The sequence below is a fragment of the Polypterus senegalus genome, chromosome 1, assembly GCF_016835505.1.
Source record: "Polypterus senegalus isolate Bchr_013 chromosome 1, ASM1683550v1, whole genome shotgun sequence".
In the NCBI taxonomy this organism is placed as follows: Eukaryota; Metazoa; Chordata; class Cladistia; order Polypteriformes; family Polypteridae; genus Polypterus; species Polypterus senegalus.
The window spans coordinates 80,782,079-80,799,210 of NC_053154.1; the positions used below are offsets into that span (position 1 = coordinate 80,782,079).

Sequence of the window (17,132 nt, forward strand, 5' to 3'; positions counted from 1 at the left end):
TGCTTCCTCTCCTGCTCCCGTTAACCTCTGTCCTCTCCTTTCCTTTTTTCTCTCTCCATTTTTTTTTCCTTCCTCCACAACCGACTCGCGCTTCTTTTTAAAACGTGAGGGGCCATCACAGCTGTAGCATTAGCCACGGGAGCAATCACAAATGTGGGCAGTTCCTCACCTGTGCACTACGTGAGAAACGGCCACATCGCCGACTGCCCCGCGGCTCGCTACAACAACGCCCCCCTCACGAAGCCGCCACGGGTGCGGCGATTATTTAAAATGAATGGCCTTTTCTCAACGAGCTGTGGACCCATAACACCACACCTCTGCACACTACTTGTGACTTTAGGAAGTAAGTAAATAAATAAAGATAAATCGTGTCATAAAATGATTTCTTCAAAACGTCGAATGTTTAATTTTTTTTTTTTTTTTTTTAAATTTGTGTTTTTTCGTAGGTTCTGGTAATTCTAGTGTTAAATTCATAAGGAAATTTTTTTTTTGGAAAGGTGCCGCCTTCACTGTTACTACTTTTAGAATACAGCACAGAAAGTAATGACTTTTCCATTGCCATCCCACTGCTGTTTGATTTAATTTTTCTGGGTTTTTTTTTTTCCCTAACATTTGACCTTAAAGCAACTTGCATGGTGATTTTGTGGGACTTTGCTATCTTGTCAGTGGTATTTTTGAAAGCATTCAGATTATTATAGCATTATACTTGTTTTGCTGATATAATTTTGTATCAGCAATTATGCAGTGGGCAAAGTTGCCCACTGCTTAGCTCCAAACACTCGCATTTCAAACTGTCTTTCACACTCTTCTATCTGAATGAAATTTCCAAGTTCTCTGACCATTGTGTTGCAGCTCTTGAGAGCTTTAGAGGGATTTAAGAGAAAGTATACAGAGGAAGCTATCAGAATGTCTCCCTTTTTTCAAACTGATCGATCTTGTTTTCTTTGAAACCATATACATTGTATTAACTATTGATAAAAGTATTTTATGTTTGCTTATAATCTTATCAAAGTGCAAGCTAAGTATGAACCCTCAATGTACATTCAAGTGGACAGCAACCTCCAATTAGATGGTATGCAGAATATGAAAAAATTAAATATAGTCTTTAGAAGCAAGCATTGCTATTATTTTGTGCATCAAGGTGTGGACGGTGCCTTATCTTGTTAGCTACGGAAGTATTTTAATAGTTCAGTGTTTCTAATATTGGCCTTTTGTGTTAGGCTGCAAAAGAATTGAAAAATGAAGTCTTGCAAGAGCAAACGAGGACCAGAACTCTAATAGAGGGATCATGATTTGTTAGTTGCTTATTATCTTGGTGTCACCACATCTAACATTTTGCCACAGTAAGTAGGCACAAACAGTGTAAAACTACCAGTTCTCTGGATGGTACTTTGGTAGGCACACACTTTGTTCATCTTCAGCTTTTGCTTTATTCCTTGCTCATGGACATTGATAGCCTCAGTGAGTTCTAGCGTGCCTTATATAGGAGAAAATGTGTATATTTTTAAAGCTTCCTTGTAAGTTCAGGGTTTAAAAGCTGAGTCATTTGTTTGCTTTTACATTTCCTTTGAAAGTTGTAGTTAATTTCTATGAAGCATTATGATAAATGATACATTAAATTTCTACTTTTTCCCTGGAAACTCGGGCTCTTCAGGCAACAGGATTACATCTTACCTGAAGAAGGGGCTTGAGTTGCCTCGAAAGCTTGCATATTATAATCTTTTTAGTTAGCCAATAAAAGGTGTCATTTTGCTTGACTTCTCATTACATTCATAATGGCTAACATGGTACATCACCCTAGTACTACTTTTTCCCTGAGTAATTCAGTTGGGAATTCTGGAAATCTACAGCTTAGGGTTAGTTTTAAGTTTGTTACAATGTTAGAGATGTGCTTTTAAAACTGATTAATAAGAGTCACTTTTTTCATCAAATGGTATTTGTAGTAGGCATGACTATTCTAATATAATCTAATGCCAGACTTGGTATATGTGGTAGCATGAACATTGACTCGGGCTGGCTTATTGTCCAAGAGTACAATGAGTGCATGTGCCTAGTGAAAAATGTTGTACAATACCAAGAACTATTTACATAAATTAATATCCAACCTATATGTCTTTGTTTGATAGTTTGAGAATTTAAGAGAACAAACACCGAATAATACATACACTGGCAAATAGATGCATTTTGGTGCACAGTGCAAATGACATAACTATTAATCAATCAATCAGCATTTATTTATATAGCACATATTCATGCAAAAAAGTGTAGCTCAAAGTGCTTTACAACATGAATAGAAAAATAGAAGACACAATAAAAAATAAACATAAGTCAACATTAATTAACATAGAATAAGTAAGGTCTGATGGCCAGGGTGGACAGAAAAACAAAAAAAAAACTCCAAAAGCTGGAGAAAAAAAATAAAATCTGTAGGGGTTCCAGACCACGAGACCGCCCAGACCCCTCTGGGCAATCTACCTAACACAAGTCAAACAGTCCTCTTTGTATTTAGGGTTTTCATGGAAGGACCTGATGATGATGGTCACGTAGACTTCTGGCTTTCAGTCCATCAATGTTGGTGCATCATGATGCTTTGAGTAGGTGGTGGTGGCGCAGAACATCTCAGAATGAAGTATCTGTTCATGTAAATGTTCAATAAGAAAAAACTGATGCCTCAACACTAGAATTACCAGAGCCTACGAGAAAACTCATAAATCCGTCCCACCTTAAATCTGTAGTCACCTGTGAATCTATGATGTTTAAGAGGCATTGGTGGTTGTCCAAAGGTGTAAAATATTTGGCCATTTCGATACACTTGAAAGCGATAACCGAACAATTGAGCGGCAGCCATCAACTCATATGCAGAACCATAGGTGAAGGTCTTAAGCATTTCACTCTTTTATAGTGCTCCTGTGTAGTATAATTATCTCCTGTACCGTCATCAGTCCACACCTTGAACCTGTCCCAGTCATTCAATACATAAGACACAATGTTCCTCCGGATATCAAGAGTGAGCCTGATCTGGCCTTGCAATATGTAACACAGAGAATGGAAAAGGCAGGCATCATCTCCAAGCATGGAAACCACTTGGTAAGTGACAGTTCTTTGATTGATGGTGATCACCTCAATAGACATGTTAATGGGGCTACAGTTGGAATGATAAAGGAAATGGGTACCTAAACAATGTAAACGAAGTCTAAAATACCTATGCAATTACTATAATCGTAATAAATGAACAATAAAACAATGGAGAAGCCATGGATTAAATAAAAAGGCTGCAGTTATCAGCAGGGAGATATGAATACAGTGGCGAAATAAGGAAGGGAATGAAGTGACCGTAGCGACGGATGGCCTTATATAGGCAGGCAGCCAACAGCGTGGGAGGTTTTGGGGATGGGGGTCACAACGCCACCTTACACGGCGCCTGAGCTGCAGGCTATGGATGTATATATGTACATAAGTAGGATTCACTTAGCGTTGGGAACCTGCGTACCAAATTTCTTGAAGATGGGCTCATAGGTAACAAAGACCGTTGGAAAGTTCAATATGGCAGCCAACAGTGGTGTCATACTACCGAAATAAGTACGTACATCAGTTTCGGTAGCGCAGGGAAGTCCGCCTACCAAATTTTGTGAAGATGGGGCCATAAATAAAGTTTAATATGGCTGTCGACCGTTATGACCATTACTCGTAGTATTTCGAAATGAAACCTGCTTAACTTTTGTAAGTAACCTGTAAGGAATGAGCCTGCCAAATTTCAGCCTTCTACCTACATGGGAAGTTGGAGAATTAGTGATGAGTCAGTGAGGGCTTTGCCTTTTATTAGTATAGATAAGAGCAGCTCACTACTGAAAACAGTAAATATAGGAGACACTCGGGATTGAACCGGGGATTCTTAATGAGCTGGGAGAATTTTGTGAATGTTCTGCAATGGTGGGGGGATGGAGTAGCAGGCTGCTTGTCTTAATTGGCCTATTTACAGGACAAAAGACGCTGACGGAGAGGTGAGAACGGATTTACGAGTTTTCTTGTAGGCTCTGGTAATTCTAGTGTTAAGTATATAGCAGTCCCTTTATTATTGAGCAACTGCCCACTTTTTCGCTGATTAGTACCAAAATTTAATCTGCTGACACACACCTCTGGAACTGCCATTATGCATCACATAAGTTTTCCTGCACATGTTAAGTTGTAGCCTTCATTTACAGAATATTTGCGAGACTGAGGTATTCGGCTGTGAAGACCAGTGGCTGGCTTTGTGTATGAAAGCTCACAATCAGTGACTGCTCATCTGAAAGTCTCCGAATCACTACCCAGGATATAGAAGAAAGTGACAGGCAGGCGTTTTAACATGAGTGGACAGCAGATTTGTTAAGTTATAGTTGCAAGCCTACTATTTGAAGATAAAAAAATGAACATTAGAAATAAAGGAACTTTGAATAAGGCTGTGCAGCTTGAAAACCTGAATATGTAAAACATGGATAATATTGACAAGTTTTTCTAAAGTTTTACAGTATAATACATCGCTAATATTCTCCAAAAATTGTATTTCTTTTAATTCTAAATTATGGTAATGCATGATAAATTAATGAGAACTGTTTCTTGTATTTATGTTGTAAACTTTTATTAACTACTACATGTACCAGTTGATATTAACTTTTAAGCTTCAGTTGGGCTTTAGCTTTAAAATGACTACAACTAACATTTTCAGTGTTTCTTTAAATACAACCTTGTCAGAGAAAATTTAGTAAAGAGTATAACTTCTTTTTTCATGGAACATACTTTTTCCATGTCTCAGCCCTTCAGTGTTTGTTGTTTTAAGCTGTATTTGAATAATTTAGAATACTCCTCATAGCATTGCATATCACAAGCTATGGATGTTGCACTCACTAGTACCATGAAATTTGCCAGAACACCTTTTGTTTTCATTGTAAATGGCAGGTTATTTTGTAATTTAACAATGAGGTATTAACAGTAATGAAAAATGATTTTCATATGCAAGATATTTTATTGACTTAATAATCACATTTATTTAACATCATTAATGCAGCATTAATTTTCGGTATCTCCAGCAACGAGCACTTTTTTCAATATTCTTAGCATTTTTGATGTAATTTACAAGCCTTCATTTTCAGATAAGCCAATTTCTTAATTGTTCTAATATCTTCTACAAATGGCTATCAAAATATTATTTTTAATCTTAACTGCAGTATTCAAATATTTAATGCAATGAGTAAGCCACATATTTCTTTTATGGTAAACTATGCCTGTGTCCATATTATCAGTGAAGATTGAAATAGTGTGCTGTTATCTGTCTTTGCTTAGCACCAGTAAGGCTGGATTTTGCTGATGGCAAGTATACAAACAAGTCATAAAATGCTTTATTGCCAAGTAGAGGCCTAATGTTGGAGGGGATTAGTACAGTGTCCCAAAAATACCCAGTAGATGACTGTACATAGGAAATAATATGCATACGTAATTAACATTTTTTTCCATTTCTCTAGTTCATTATCTTCACAACAGAATAGCCTGTCGTCGTCATCGTCGTCATCCTCTGTTCGCACTTCAACATCAACTCTATTGGTAAGAACATAAGCTTTAGTCTGTACTTTGTTTCTGTGTTTTTTAATTTCCTGCTTTATTTTTTAAAGCATAACACAATTGCTTTTCAATACTGGGCAAATGCCATATTTTTTCACATCTCTTTCATTTGTGTGTCTGTTTGAATAAAAAGCTTTTTTAAAATTATGGTTTGCTTGGATTAGTTGAATTTTGAACATGTTTTCTCAAAATGCTCTTTTATACCTAGAGTCTGAAAAAAATTGAAGATTACACTGGAACATGCAGGCATAGTGATTCAGGAAGTTGTTTTAAAGTTCTAAAACATAGTAGGTTTTACAGAAATGAACCAAGATATATTTACAGTAACTGTGGAGGCAGGAAAAGGCTTCTGGGTGCTAATCAATTACCTTGTCATGCTGCCATCTTCCATCTAGGGACACTATTACTAGCCATATTAGAAAACTATTTACTGTCAGGATACAAGAGACAGAAAAGTAATTTAGCCACAGGCTATAAGTTAATACAGATTTTCATTTTATATTGCATTAACAGCCAAGTGTTATGTTACCATAGATACAGACATATAGCTGGCATGTAGAGATGTAGACTCCCAGACAGAGTGATTGGATATATTAATGATAATGAACAAAGCAATGTTGATGCTTAACGATACCCTTCCTGTATATTGTGCATTGCTGGCAGCTTTCACATTTGTGCTGAAAATGCAGGTTGTGTTGGGTTTAATGTGTGTCTTAACCAGGGCTGTGGGGTCGGTAGATCAATTCTTTGACTCCTTAGTTTCCGGGACTTCTGACTCCGACTACTTTGTATTTAATATGCTACTGTATTTTCCATGTTGATTGAAGGAGGGCAACATACACATCATTTAACCACAGAATGACTGGCTAGGAAGCAGAGTCTGTACTGTGTTGGCCAGTTAAACAAAAAACAATAAAATGAAAACAGTAAGGTTTTATTGATTGTTTTGTTTTTATCAAATGGCTATAAAGTAGTAAGCATACATAAAAATAAGGAATATTAACTTTAATAGTTTAAAAAATATAAACCACATTCTTCAGTAATTTTAAAACTAAAACAAAGCTTAACTACATGAACAAAAAACAGTATGTATTAAACATGGAATACAGTTGTAGAGTAGAATAGCTGATAAATGCAATCCAAAATTAACTAAGTGCAGTGTTCTAAGAATTGCTTCTGCCAGATCCTCTTTCATAGAAGCTCTTAAATTGACTTTATTTTTAGAGGTGAAAATAGTCTTACAACACTGACTTGGGTGGGTGGCATTGCAGTTACAGTTCTAGCCACATCACAAATAACCTCTGACTAAGCAAGGATAGCTTCTTCTAGTCAGTTTTGATGAGTGATCATACTTTTAATTGTTTAAAAAAAAAAAAAACTCCTGCTGGAATCTCTTATTTGGACATTTACTGGTCGTTTATCTTTCACGCATAGGCAACATTGCTTTGCTTTTGAAACTTCCATTTTGTCCAAGTAGGAATCAAAAGTCTAATTCTTAATTTGAAGGCGATGATCCTGAGTTACCAGTGCTTATAGCTTCATCCAGTTGTGGTGTTTCAGGTAGTAGTAGTAATCCCTTCATGCAAACTGCTACATCATAGAGTGTTTTTTTTCCCCCCATTAGCAATCTGGTCACTGCTCAACAAAATTCAGCTCATTGGGTCAACATAAATAAATGTTTCACTTAGGGGTATACTCACTTTTGTTGCCAGCAGTTTAGACATTAATGGCTGTGTGAATTATTTTGAGAGGACCGCAAATTTACAGTTATACAAGCTGTGCACTGAATACTTTACATTGTATCAAACTGTCATATCTTCAGTGCTGTCCCATGAAAAGATATAATAAAATATTTACCCAAATTTGAGGGGTGTACTCACTTTTGTGAGATACTGTAGTATTTTATTCACAACCTAAGGGGTTCTGACGTTTTACTTATTTGGTTTTAAATGTAAATTTCAAACATATATTTAACGGTTTGTATAACTATTCAAACCCCATACTTAAATATTTAGTATGGCTTCCATTTGCTACAGTAGAAACCTTCAGTGTGTTTTTAAGTCTGAACCAACCTCCACACACTTTTTTGATTGATTCTGGAAATCGTCCCAACAGCATTGTTCCTAAGTAATGATGAATTTTTCTCCACCCCCCCAAATAGTCCAAAGTTATGGAGAGTGCTTGATATTGTGGACTTGTGCATGCGAATCCAACAACTAACTTTCGTAATTCCTTCTTATGCATTTGTATCACTTTATTTCACACTTCTCTGGTACTTTTTGGTCATCATTTCTCCAGTAGGTACACAGCCTGGCTAATAACTTTTAAACAGTGATTTTTACATCCAGAAAATGTGACATTTATTCTTGATTGCTCACTGGCAGAAGCAAGTTATTCAGTTAGGTCCAAATTAAAAGAAAATAAGTTGTTTGGGAACACTTTGCCACATTAAGCTTTTGCAGTTTGAAGTGTTTCAATAATTATGCAAGCAGCTTTTTCCAGTTTGTTTTTTTTTAGAAATGTGTAGATTTTAACAAATTATTTACTTTGGCTTTTAAAATAAAATATTAGAACATATTGTACTTACAAAATATGTTGTCTGCATTAGTTAACATGTTAAAAGCAGGTGATGGAGTAAATTTGTACCCACATCACCCAACACTTATACAAGCAAGTCATAAGCCTCATTCTCTGTTTTGCATGCTTTTTCTTACCATTAGTCCAATTGAAGTAGTGATACTAATAGCTTAACGACTTCAGAAACAGTTTTTACAAGTAAATTATTTGTTAGTCAATTGGATTAACGCAACCAAAATGCTAATCGGACAGGAAATGTTGCAGCCTCAGACTAGCAGACTACTGGCAGTTTTTAGCCCTGAAATAACATCACCAGTCTTAGCCACCATGTAGAAGTTAAAACTACATATTGAAGTCCTCAGACCTGAAGGTGCAATAACCTTTTCCTGGCATCCCTGATCATATAATGAAATCACAGCACAATTGGGCACAAAACTAATAATTACTGCCACTGTGAACTGAATTAAGTGGTTTTAATAATGTACAGATGAAATTTACACATTCAAATTAATAAACTAATACCAATCATTGTTAATCCAAGTAGTCTCTACCAATTTTTTTTTATTTTTTTTTTTAACAAAGATGTTTTAAGTATTCTCTCTACTGTTAAATATCAAGCACTATGTGAACCTAGCCTGTGACTCATTTCGCAGATTAAGTTTCTAAGCACCTTTTTGGTATATCCTGTGCCATGTGCATTAAAAATGTTATTCACTAGCTAGTCAAATGTGCTTTTTTTATCTCTTTGCTTCATATTACAGCTTTACAGTAAAGGGGTTTTTTATTAAAAAAAAAAAAACTAATTCTGCAGAGTATTTCTGGGCAGTAATGCTTTTTCTCTACCTCTTTACCTGCTTTACAAAATAAAGTACTTTTATTCAGGCATATTCATGTAATTTGCATTTTCAGATATTGGCTAGTAAAATACTGATGTAGTACAACTACTAAAAAGATTTACATCTTACACAGCATGTTTATTGAAGCTTGATTTCCATCATGGTTTGCAGGGTTTGCAGTATTCATTTCCGTTCCAGTTTTACATAATAAAGCAAATGTTTCTTATGTTGACTTTTTCTTCCTTTGTACATGCTCTTCTCGCGCTCTGACTTAGCCCCCACCCCCATTGTTATATTTAAATTTTCTTTACTCTTCTCTCCATCCCATGTTAGTTCTTTGATTTATGTTGGCCTTTTCCATTTTTAGCTTAAGAACAAAGGGATTATCTTGTGAGAATTGTTACCGTATAATTTTGGTAGCTTTTTACACTCTGGTTTTGTATTTTCAGCACACAAATGTGGAGAGCGAACCCAGTCTGCATTCTTCCGCAAGCACTTTTTCCTCTTCCCCAGCTGTGGCAGTTGCTGTGTCCAGTATGGTGACGGCCGCTCCACCAGCTGTCAGCACTGTCTCCTCTAGTATTGGCACAGTCAGCAGCTTGGGTATCACGTTAAGCAGTAACTCCACAGCAACACCAGTCTCTACTCGCAGCTCCATTGCCTCTACTTCAGGTAAAGCTGTTGACTTTTACTATTTAACCTGTGTCACATATTTTATCCAGTAGATTGTTGTGAATAGTGAATACTGCATTAGTGTGCTTATAGGAAGCTAGTTACTGCTTAAATGCAGTTTTGCAGAAAAGTGTCAAAAATAGTGAATGAAATATAATATAATTAGCATAAGCAGTGACAAAATGTTTTAAAACCTTCACTTTGCCTAGGAGATTGTACATTTCAAGAAAATTTCAAGATGAGATTTTTTTTTTTTAAATCAATCAACTATAATTAAGCTAGAGCTTGTTCTTCAATACAGTGGAAAATTGGAACAATGCATGTATTGGTTTTGTAAAGCATTTATTGCTCAGAGTATTTAAAGACCAAAAACAAAATGTCAACAAGAAATTAGTTCAGTAGTGACTGAAAGGTATAGACCAAAGAAAGCAATTAGTAGTCAAGTAGTCTGCTTTTTTATTTGAGGATAATAGTGATAAATTATTCCCAGATCTCAAAAAATAATGAATAGTTTATTAAAGTAAATGTAACCTTTTTTTGTCATTTTGTGTAAAAAATAGTATATTTTTCCATTATGTTGTAGTAGGTGGTTTTGGATTCTCCTTTTGTCAAAGACGGGTGTGGCATTTTAGCATTGTGGTGTAATTTATCTCAGTTGGTCATTTAGCAGTAATGGTCTATCATATGTAGATCCAAACAGTGCTCTTTAGTGGCTTAGGAATTACTGCCATCCCAAAACTAACAGATATATCAGCAAGTATTCCAATATGATCTAAGGAAATGGTTGCCTGTTAAGTTTTTTCACAAAGAGGCTTTAGATCCAGATGTAATGTGGATAGTTTTAAGTCAAAAGAAATGTGTGCAATGTATAACTTTTGAAGCCTACTGCTTAAAATTGCTGGAAAAATTGTATAGTGTGACAGAGCCATTACCTTTATGTAATCTTTTTGAGTTGGGTATAGTCTCTACGGGCTGCCATGACCACCAGTCTCTGTAGTTTGATATTCCCAGCAACTTCATCAGACTGGTCTGCAACCAAAAAGGTTTGATTTTTGTCATAAATTGTAGAGGTGGTGCTCTGTGAACATACAGCCAATGAGCTCTCACTTGGAAGTGGTATGAGTTCACCACAGCTGCAAGAAAACAGGAAGCACATGTTTTTAACATCACAAATAGTAAAGGTCCTTGTCTATTTGATAGCACATTATGTATATACCACAACAGCATGGTAAAAAAATGAAAAGGGCATTGCTGCTGATCTCTCCATACCTGGACAAAATTCGTTCAGCACGGGTGAAGACAAACAGCGTGATTTTGGCTGACAGAAAAATGGGGAGAGCTGGTGATACTTTAGGAGTGTGTAACTGTGGTTGAAAGTAGATGTATAATTTGTTATCCCCTTTGATTTCTAGTTGTCTGATTTGACATCCTCAGATGATGCCGGCTTAGGGACTATGTTTTACACATAAGTTAAAGTGTATTGTATTAATAGTTGACTTCCATTCATTATCTAAAAATATATTTGAAAAGTTAATTTTCCACCACTTTTTCAGGTAATCTAGAGGATTCATTACCTAAGTTTATTTATTTATATATATATATATATATATATATATATATATATATATATATATATATATATATATATATATATATATATATATATATATATTATATATTTTATATTTATATATATATATATATATATATTATATATATAAATAAATATATATATAAATATATATATATACAGTCATGTGAAAACATTAGGACACCCTTTGAAAGCATGTGGTTTTTGTAACATTTTTAATAAATGGTTATTTCATCTCCGTTTCAACAATACAGAGAGATTAAAGTAATCCAACTAAACAAAGAAAACTGAAGAAAAGTCTTTTCAAGATCTTCTGTAAATGTCATTCTACAAAAATGCCTATTCTAACTGAGGAAAAGATAGGACACCCTCACATGTATTCCCTCTTAAATTGGCTCAGATCTCACACAGGTATATCACACCAGGTGCACATAATTAGTAGATCGTTACTCTGCATGTTGAATGAGGCTTGCCCTATTTAAACCTCAGACATTTAGTTTGGTGTGCTCCTGACTGTTGAAGTGAGAGTGAGCACCATGGTGAGAACAAAAGAGCTGTCAGAGGACTTCAGAAAAGATTGTAGCAGCCTATGAGTCTGGGAAGGGATTTAAAAGATCTCAAAAGATTTTGAAATCAGCCATTCCACTGTCCGGAAGATAGTCTACAAGTGGAGGGCTTTCAAAACAACTGCCAACATGCCCAGGACTGGTCGCCCCAGCAAGTTCACCCCAAGAGCAGACCGCAAGATGCTAAAAGAGGTCTCCAAAACCCTAAAGTGTCATCTCGAGAACTACAGCAGGCTCTGGCTACTGTTGATGTAGAAGTACATGCCTCTACAATCAGAAAGAGACTGTACAAGTTTAACTTGCATGGGAGGTGTGCAAGGAGGAAACCTTTGCTTTCCAAGAGAAACATCGAGGCCAGACTGACATTTGCCAGAGATAAAGTTGACAAAGACCAGGACTTCTGGAATAATGTTCTTTGGACAGATGAGTCCAAAATTGAATTATTTGGACACAACAGCAGAGGACATGTTTGGCGTAAACCAAACACAGCATTCCAAGAAAAGAACCTCATACCAACTGTGAAGCATGGAGGTGGAAGTGTCATGGTTTGGGGCTGCTTTGCTGCAGCAGGACCTGGTCAGCTCACCATCATAGAATCCACGATGAATTCTACTGTGTATCAGAAGGTGCTTGAAGAACATGTGAGACCATCAGTTAGAAAATTAAAGCTGAAGCGGAACTGGACCATGCAACATGACAATGACCCAAAACATACTAGTAAATCAACCAAAGATTGGCTGAAAAGAAGAAATGGAGAGTCCTGGAATGGCCAAGTCAAAGTCCAGATTTGAATCCCATTGAGATGCTGTGGGGTGACTTGAAAAGGGCTGTACGTGCAAGAAACCCTCAAACATCTCACAGCTGAAAAAGTTCTGCATTGAGGAGTGGGGTAAAATTTCCTCAGACCGATGTCGAAGACTGGTAGATGGCTACAAGAACCGCCTCACTGCAGTTATTTCAGCCAAAGGAGGTAACACTCGCTATTAGGGGCAAGGGTGTCCTATCTTTTCCTCAGTTAGAATAGGCATTTTTGTAGAATGACATTTACAGAAGATCTTGAAAAGACTTTTCTTCAGTTTTCTTTGTTTAGTTGGATTACTTTAATCTCTGTATTGTTGAAACGGAGATGAAATAACCATTTATTAAAAATGTTACAAAAAACCACATGCTTTCAAAGGGTGTCCTAATGTTTTCACATGACTGTATTTTTATATTGAGTCATTTTGGCCAGCTCCTATTTTATAGTTAGAATAAAGACCAGCTGTAAATGAGCCATGTTCCATTTAAAAATAAAAATGTAATGTGGATAGTTTTAAGTCAAAAGAAATGTGTGCAATGTATAACTTTTGAAGCCTACTGCTTAAAATTGCTGGAAAAATTGTATAGTGTGACAGAGCCATTACCTTTATGTAATCTTTTTGAGTTGGGTATAGTCTCTACGGGCTGCCATGACCACCAGTCTCTGTAGTTTGATATTCCCAGCAACTTCATCAGACTGGTCTGCAACCAAAAAGGTTTGATTTTTGTCATAAATTGTAGAGGTGGTGCTCTGTGAACATACAGCCAATGAGCTCTCACTTGGAAGTGGTATGAGTTCACCACAGCTGCAAGAAAACAGGAAGCACATGTTTTTAACATCACAAATAGTAAAGGTCCTTGTCTATTTGATAGCACATTATGTATATACCACAACAGCATGGTAAAAAAATGAAAAGGGCATTGCTGCTGATCTCTCCATACCTGGACAAAATTCGTTCAGCACGGGTGAAGACAAACAGCGTGATTTTGGCTGACAGAAAAATGGGGAGAGCTGGTGATACTTTAGGAGTGTGTAACTGTGGTTGAAAGTAGATGTATAATTTGTTATCCCCTTTGATTTCTAGTTGTCTGATTTGACATCCTCAGATGATGCCGGCTTAGGGACTATGTTTTACACATAAGTTAAAGTGTATTGTATTAATAGTTGACTTCCATTCATTATCTAAAAATATATTTGAAAAGTTAATTTTCCACCACTTTTTCAGGTAATCTAGAGGATTCATTACCTAAGTTTATTTATTTATATATATATATATATATATATATATATATATATATATATAGATATATATATATATATATAGATATATAGATATAATATATATTTATATTTATATATATATATATATATATATATTATATATATAAATAAATATATATATAAATATATATATATATTTTTATATTGAGTCATTTTGGCCAGCTCCTATTTTATAGTTAGAATAAAGACCAGCTGTAAATGAGCCATGTTCCATTTAAAAATAAAATTTGCTCATTCTCAGTGTACTGTAGTCTCTTTAATTGATTATAAACTTTCATAGAACTCTTTATACCTTTAATACAGCTCAGAGTAAATTAACTTAGCTGTCCAAAGAATGTTATACACAGCACTGTTTCTATTAAGCATTTTGCGCTTGCTTCATTCATTTTCACCTCTAAATATTTTCCAAAAAGTAGGATGTCAGTTAAAAAAAAAATGCCCCTGTTCCTTCAATTTGAACATTTTATTTGTTTGAGTAATACTTGATGTGCATTTTTCCTGCTTTATCCAAGGTATATATGGATGCTTGAATTGCGGGATGGTGATTAATGCAGACTCCCTCATTGAGTTGCTGGCTGTAGATAGATAAGGTGTTTGCATTTTCTTGTTGTGCCTGTATTCATATTCATCTTCTACTCCTAAGTTGGTCATTATTGTCATGGGTAACTAAGCTCATACATGGTTGAGTAGTCCTAGCATTTGAATGATGACTTGTAACAGGTTGCATCATGCTGTGTGCCAAAAGCTGCCAGAATAAGCTCCAACCATCTACAGCCCTGCATGGATTAAGCAAGGTTGAAAATGTTGTGCAGATTGAATTTCCTTTCTAGCAGTATATTCTCCTAAAAGCTAAAATTTTGCCTAAAACGGAAGAAAGAAATATGAAAAGGCTGTCATAAAAGAACAAAGTTCTCAAACATAAGTATTCATTTTAAATTTATTAAAGTTATCTTGTTCTTTGCTCTTAGGGAAAGCACCTCCGAATCTCCCACCCGGTGTTCCACCATTGCTTCCCAATCCGTATATCATGGCTCCAGGATTACTTCATTACCCGGTAGGAGTCTGAAAACCTGATTTTTCTTGTCGTGCTGTGTTTTGTGACAATTAGTTTATGCTGACTTGTATCAAAACTGCATTAACAAGCAAGTATTGTTTCATGGTACATAAAGTGCTTAAACTATGGTAATAAATCTTTTATTGCCATATTTTACCATATTTTATTTTCACATTATTATATTGTGACTTTGGTATTTACACAGTTCTTCTCATGTCTTTTAATAAAATTGAATGCTTTATAAAAATAAGAGCTTGAAATCTGAAACTGCATTACCATTACTGTGAATTATTTGTAACGTCCATTTCAGTCTTGTCAGTTTGTGTGTGTTAAATATTTAGCACTGAATAATAAAACTTCCAGAAAGCCTGACCCTAAAAAAAAATATTAATAAAAACACACGCATCTTCTGAGATTTCATGGTCCTAAACACATTGATCGTTTAACCTCTGCCAGCCCCACAATGATGCATACTGGTATATAACTTGACTTTGAAGTAGTTAAAAATTTTACATTGAATTTTGAAACTATAATACTAATTAGAATATAAATGAAATTCAAATAAGAATTGATGGCTTTTTATGTGGTGCATTAGCTTATGACAATGCTTGCAAATTGTTTCTCACTGTGCTCTTTCTGCCTTGTAACTTTGAGAGCTAAAGTAAATCCAAATGCCACAATTTAAAATGTGGGTTGAGCATTTTTATAACAATCTCTGTAGCCATGTTAATATTAGCAGCTGCAGTTTCTGCACTTAGACATAAAAACAGTCGCAGTAAAAGCACATAGTGCACACAGATCATGTGCTCTCAACACTTGTAAAGCGTATAAGGACAATCCGGAGAATAGAGACCCAAAGGTGTTATAGAGAAAAAAAGGCAGATAAATGATTATGAAAGCAGTGGAATTCAAAAGGCTCAAACAGTGGCGCGATACACATGCAGAGAAAGGGGCAGAATATGAAAGCAGTAAAATTAGAAAGTATCGTAACTTCCCAGCCAGGTTGAGGCCTTTTTGGTTTTAAGTGGCTGATCGGTCCGATTGAGGGAGGGCGGAGTACAGCACGGAAGACTGATAGCGGGGTATTGATTGATGCGGTAGGGGGGGTGAGACGTGGGGGTGAGTGATTGGAGAGGGTGCTAGAAAGTTGTTTGGGGTTACGAAGTCAGCAATTGTTTAAGTAAGACTTTTGTGACACTATCATGTCAGTTGGTATAGTATCAAAGAAAAGAGAGAATTAATCTCATTAACAAAAAACAAAAGGTGATTAATCATCAGAACCAATTGAAATTGAAAAAACAGCAGGAGAAATCGAGGTCAGAAATAAAAGGCCAAGAGTAGACAACAAAGTAATTTCGCATTCACATCATTCAAAGCACAAAACGTGTATTTACACAATAACAGACCATACACTATGAAAATCTGTGGTCCTGGAATAGTTAAAGTAATGACAAGTTGAATTTCAAAGAATACACAATTCGGTCAGGTGTATATTGATGATCACGGAGAAGCGATGCAAATTAACAGGCAAAAAGAAAGGTAATGTATATATTCCAAGAATATCATTACACATCAAAGGAGATCGTGATATGCCATTCGTATTAAAATGTTTACAGTTTACCGTGAGAATAGCTTTTGCTGTGACAATCAATAAATCACAGGGACAAACATTAGAAAAATTCAGATTAATTATTAGAGAAACAGAAACAATATTCACTCACGGACAGTTATACGTTGCGTTGTCACAATGTGTCTCCAAAAAATATTGTTTTTAATGAAGCTTTAAAAGTGCAAATAATGAAATTGAAACAATGCCAAAGGGGGAAAAAAAATATTAAAATTGTATATCTGATTAACCAAACACAGGGGTTGGAGAGCGAAGCCCCCTATTAATGAATAAAGAGCAAAACCTTGTAATACTAAGAAAAAATTCTGATTTGTTTCCAGTGTTTCTATAGTCTATTTTGAAATACTATACTTAAGGTTTGGAGTATGGAAATAAAAGTTAACACTTCACAGTGACTGCTGCACTTCGCTGTATTCATTATTTTTCAAAGCAGGAAATAGTGACCTGAATCACCTACATATAAATTGGTCAGACATCTAGCATTAATTTTTAATTACAGATTTCTTGTAATTCCTGCTTCTTGGGCAGTTTGCA

At 35.5% G+C, this 17,132-nt stretch overlaps 1 protein-coding gene across 4 annotated transcripts in view; it reads left to right on the forward strand.

Moving 5' to 3' along the window:
* ubap2l (ubiquitin associated protein 2-like) overlaps positions 1-17,132 on the forward strand; it is a 230,061-nt gene that overhangs the window by 149,398 nt on the left and 63,531 nt on the right. For all 4 annotated transcript variants that reach the window (XM_039751895.1, XM_039751904.1, XM_039751923.1 and 1 more), the window contains 3 exons: positions 5,499-5,577; positions 9,458-9,680; positions 14,886-14,971. In XM_039751895.1, coding sequence (XP_039607829.1) covers positions 5,499-5,577; positions 9,458-9,680; positions 14,886-14,971 — 388 coding nt within the window. The remainder of the gene's footprint in view (positions 1-5,498; positions 5,578-9,457; positions 9,681-14,885; positions 14,972-17,132) is intronic.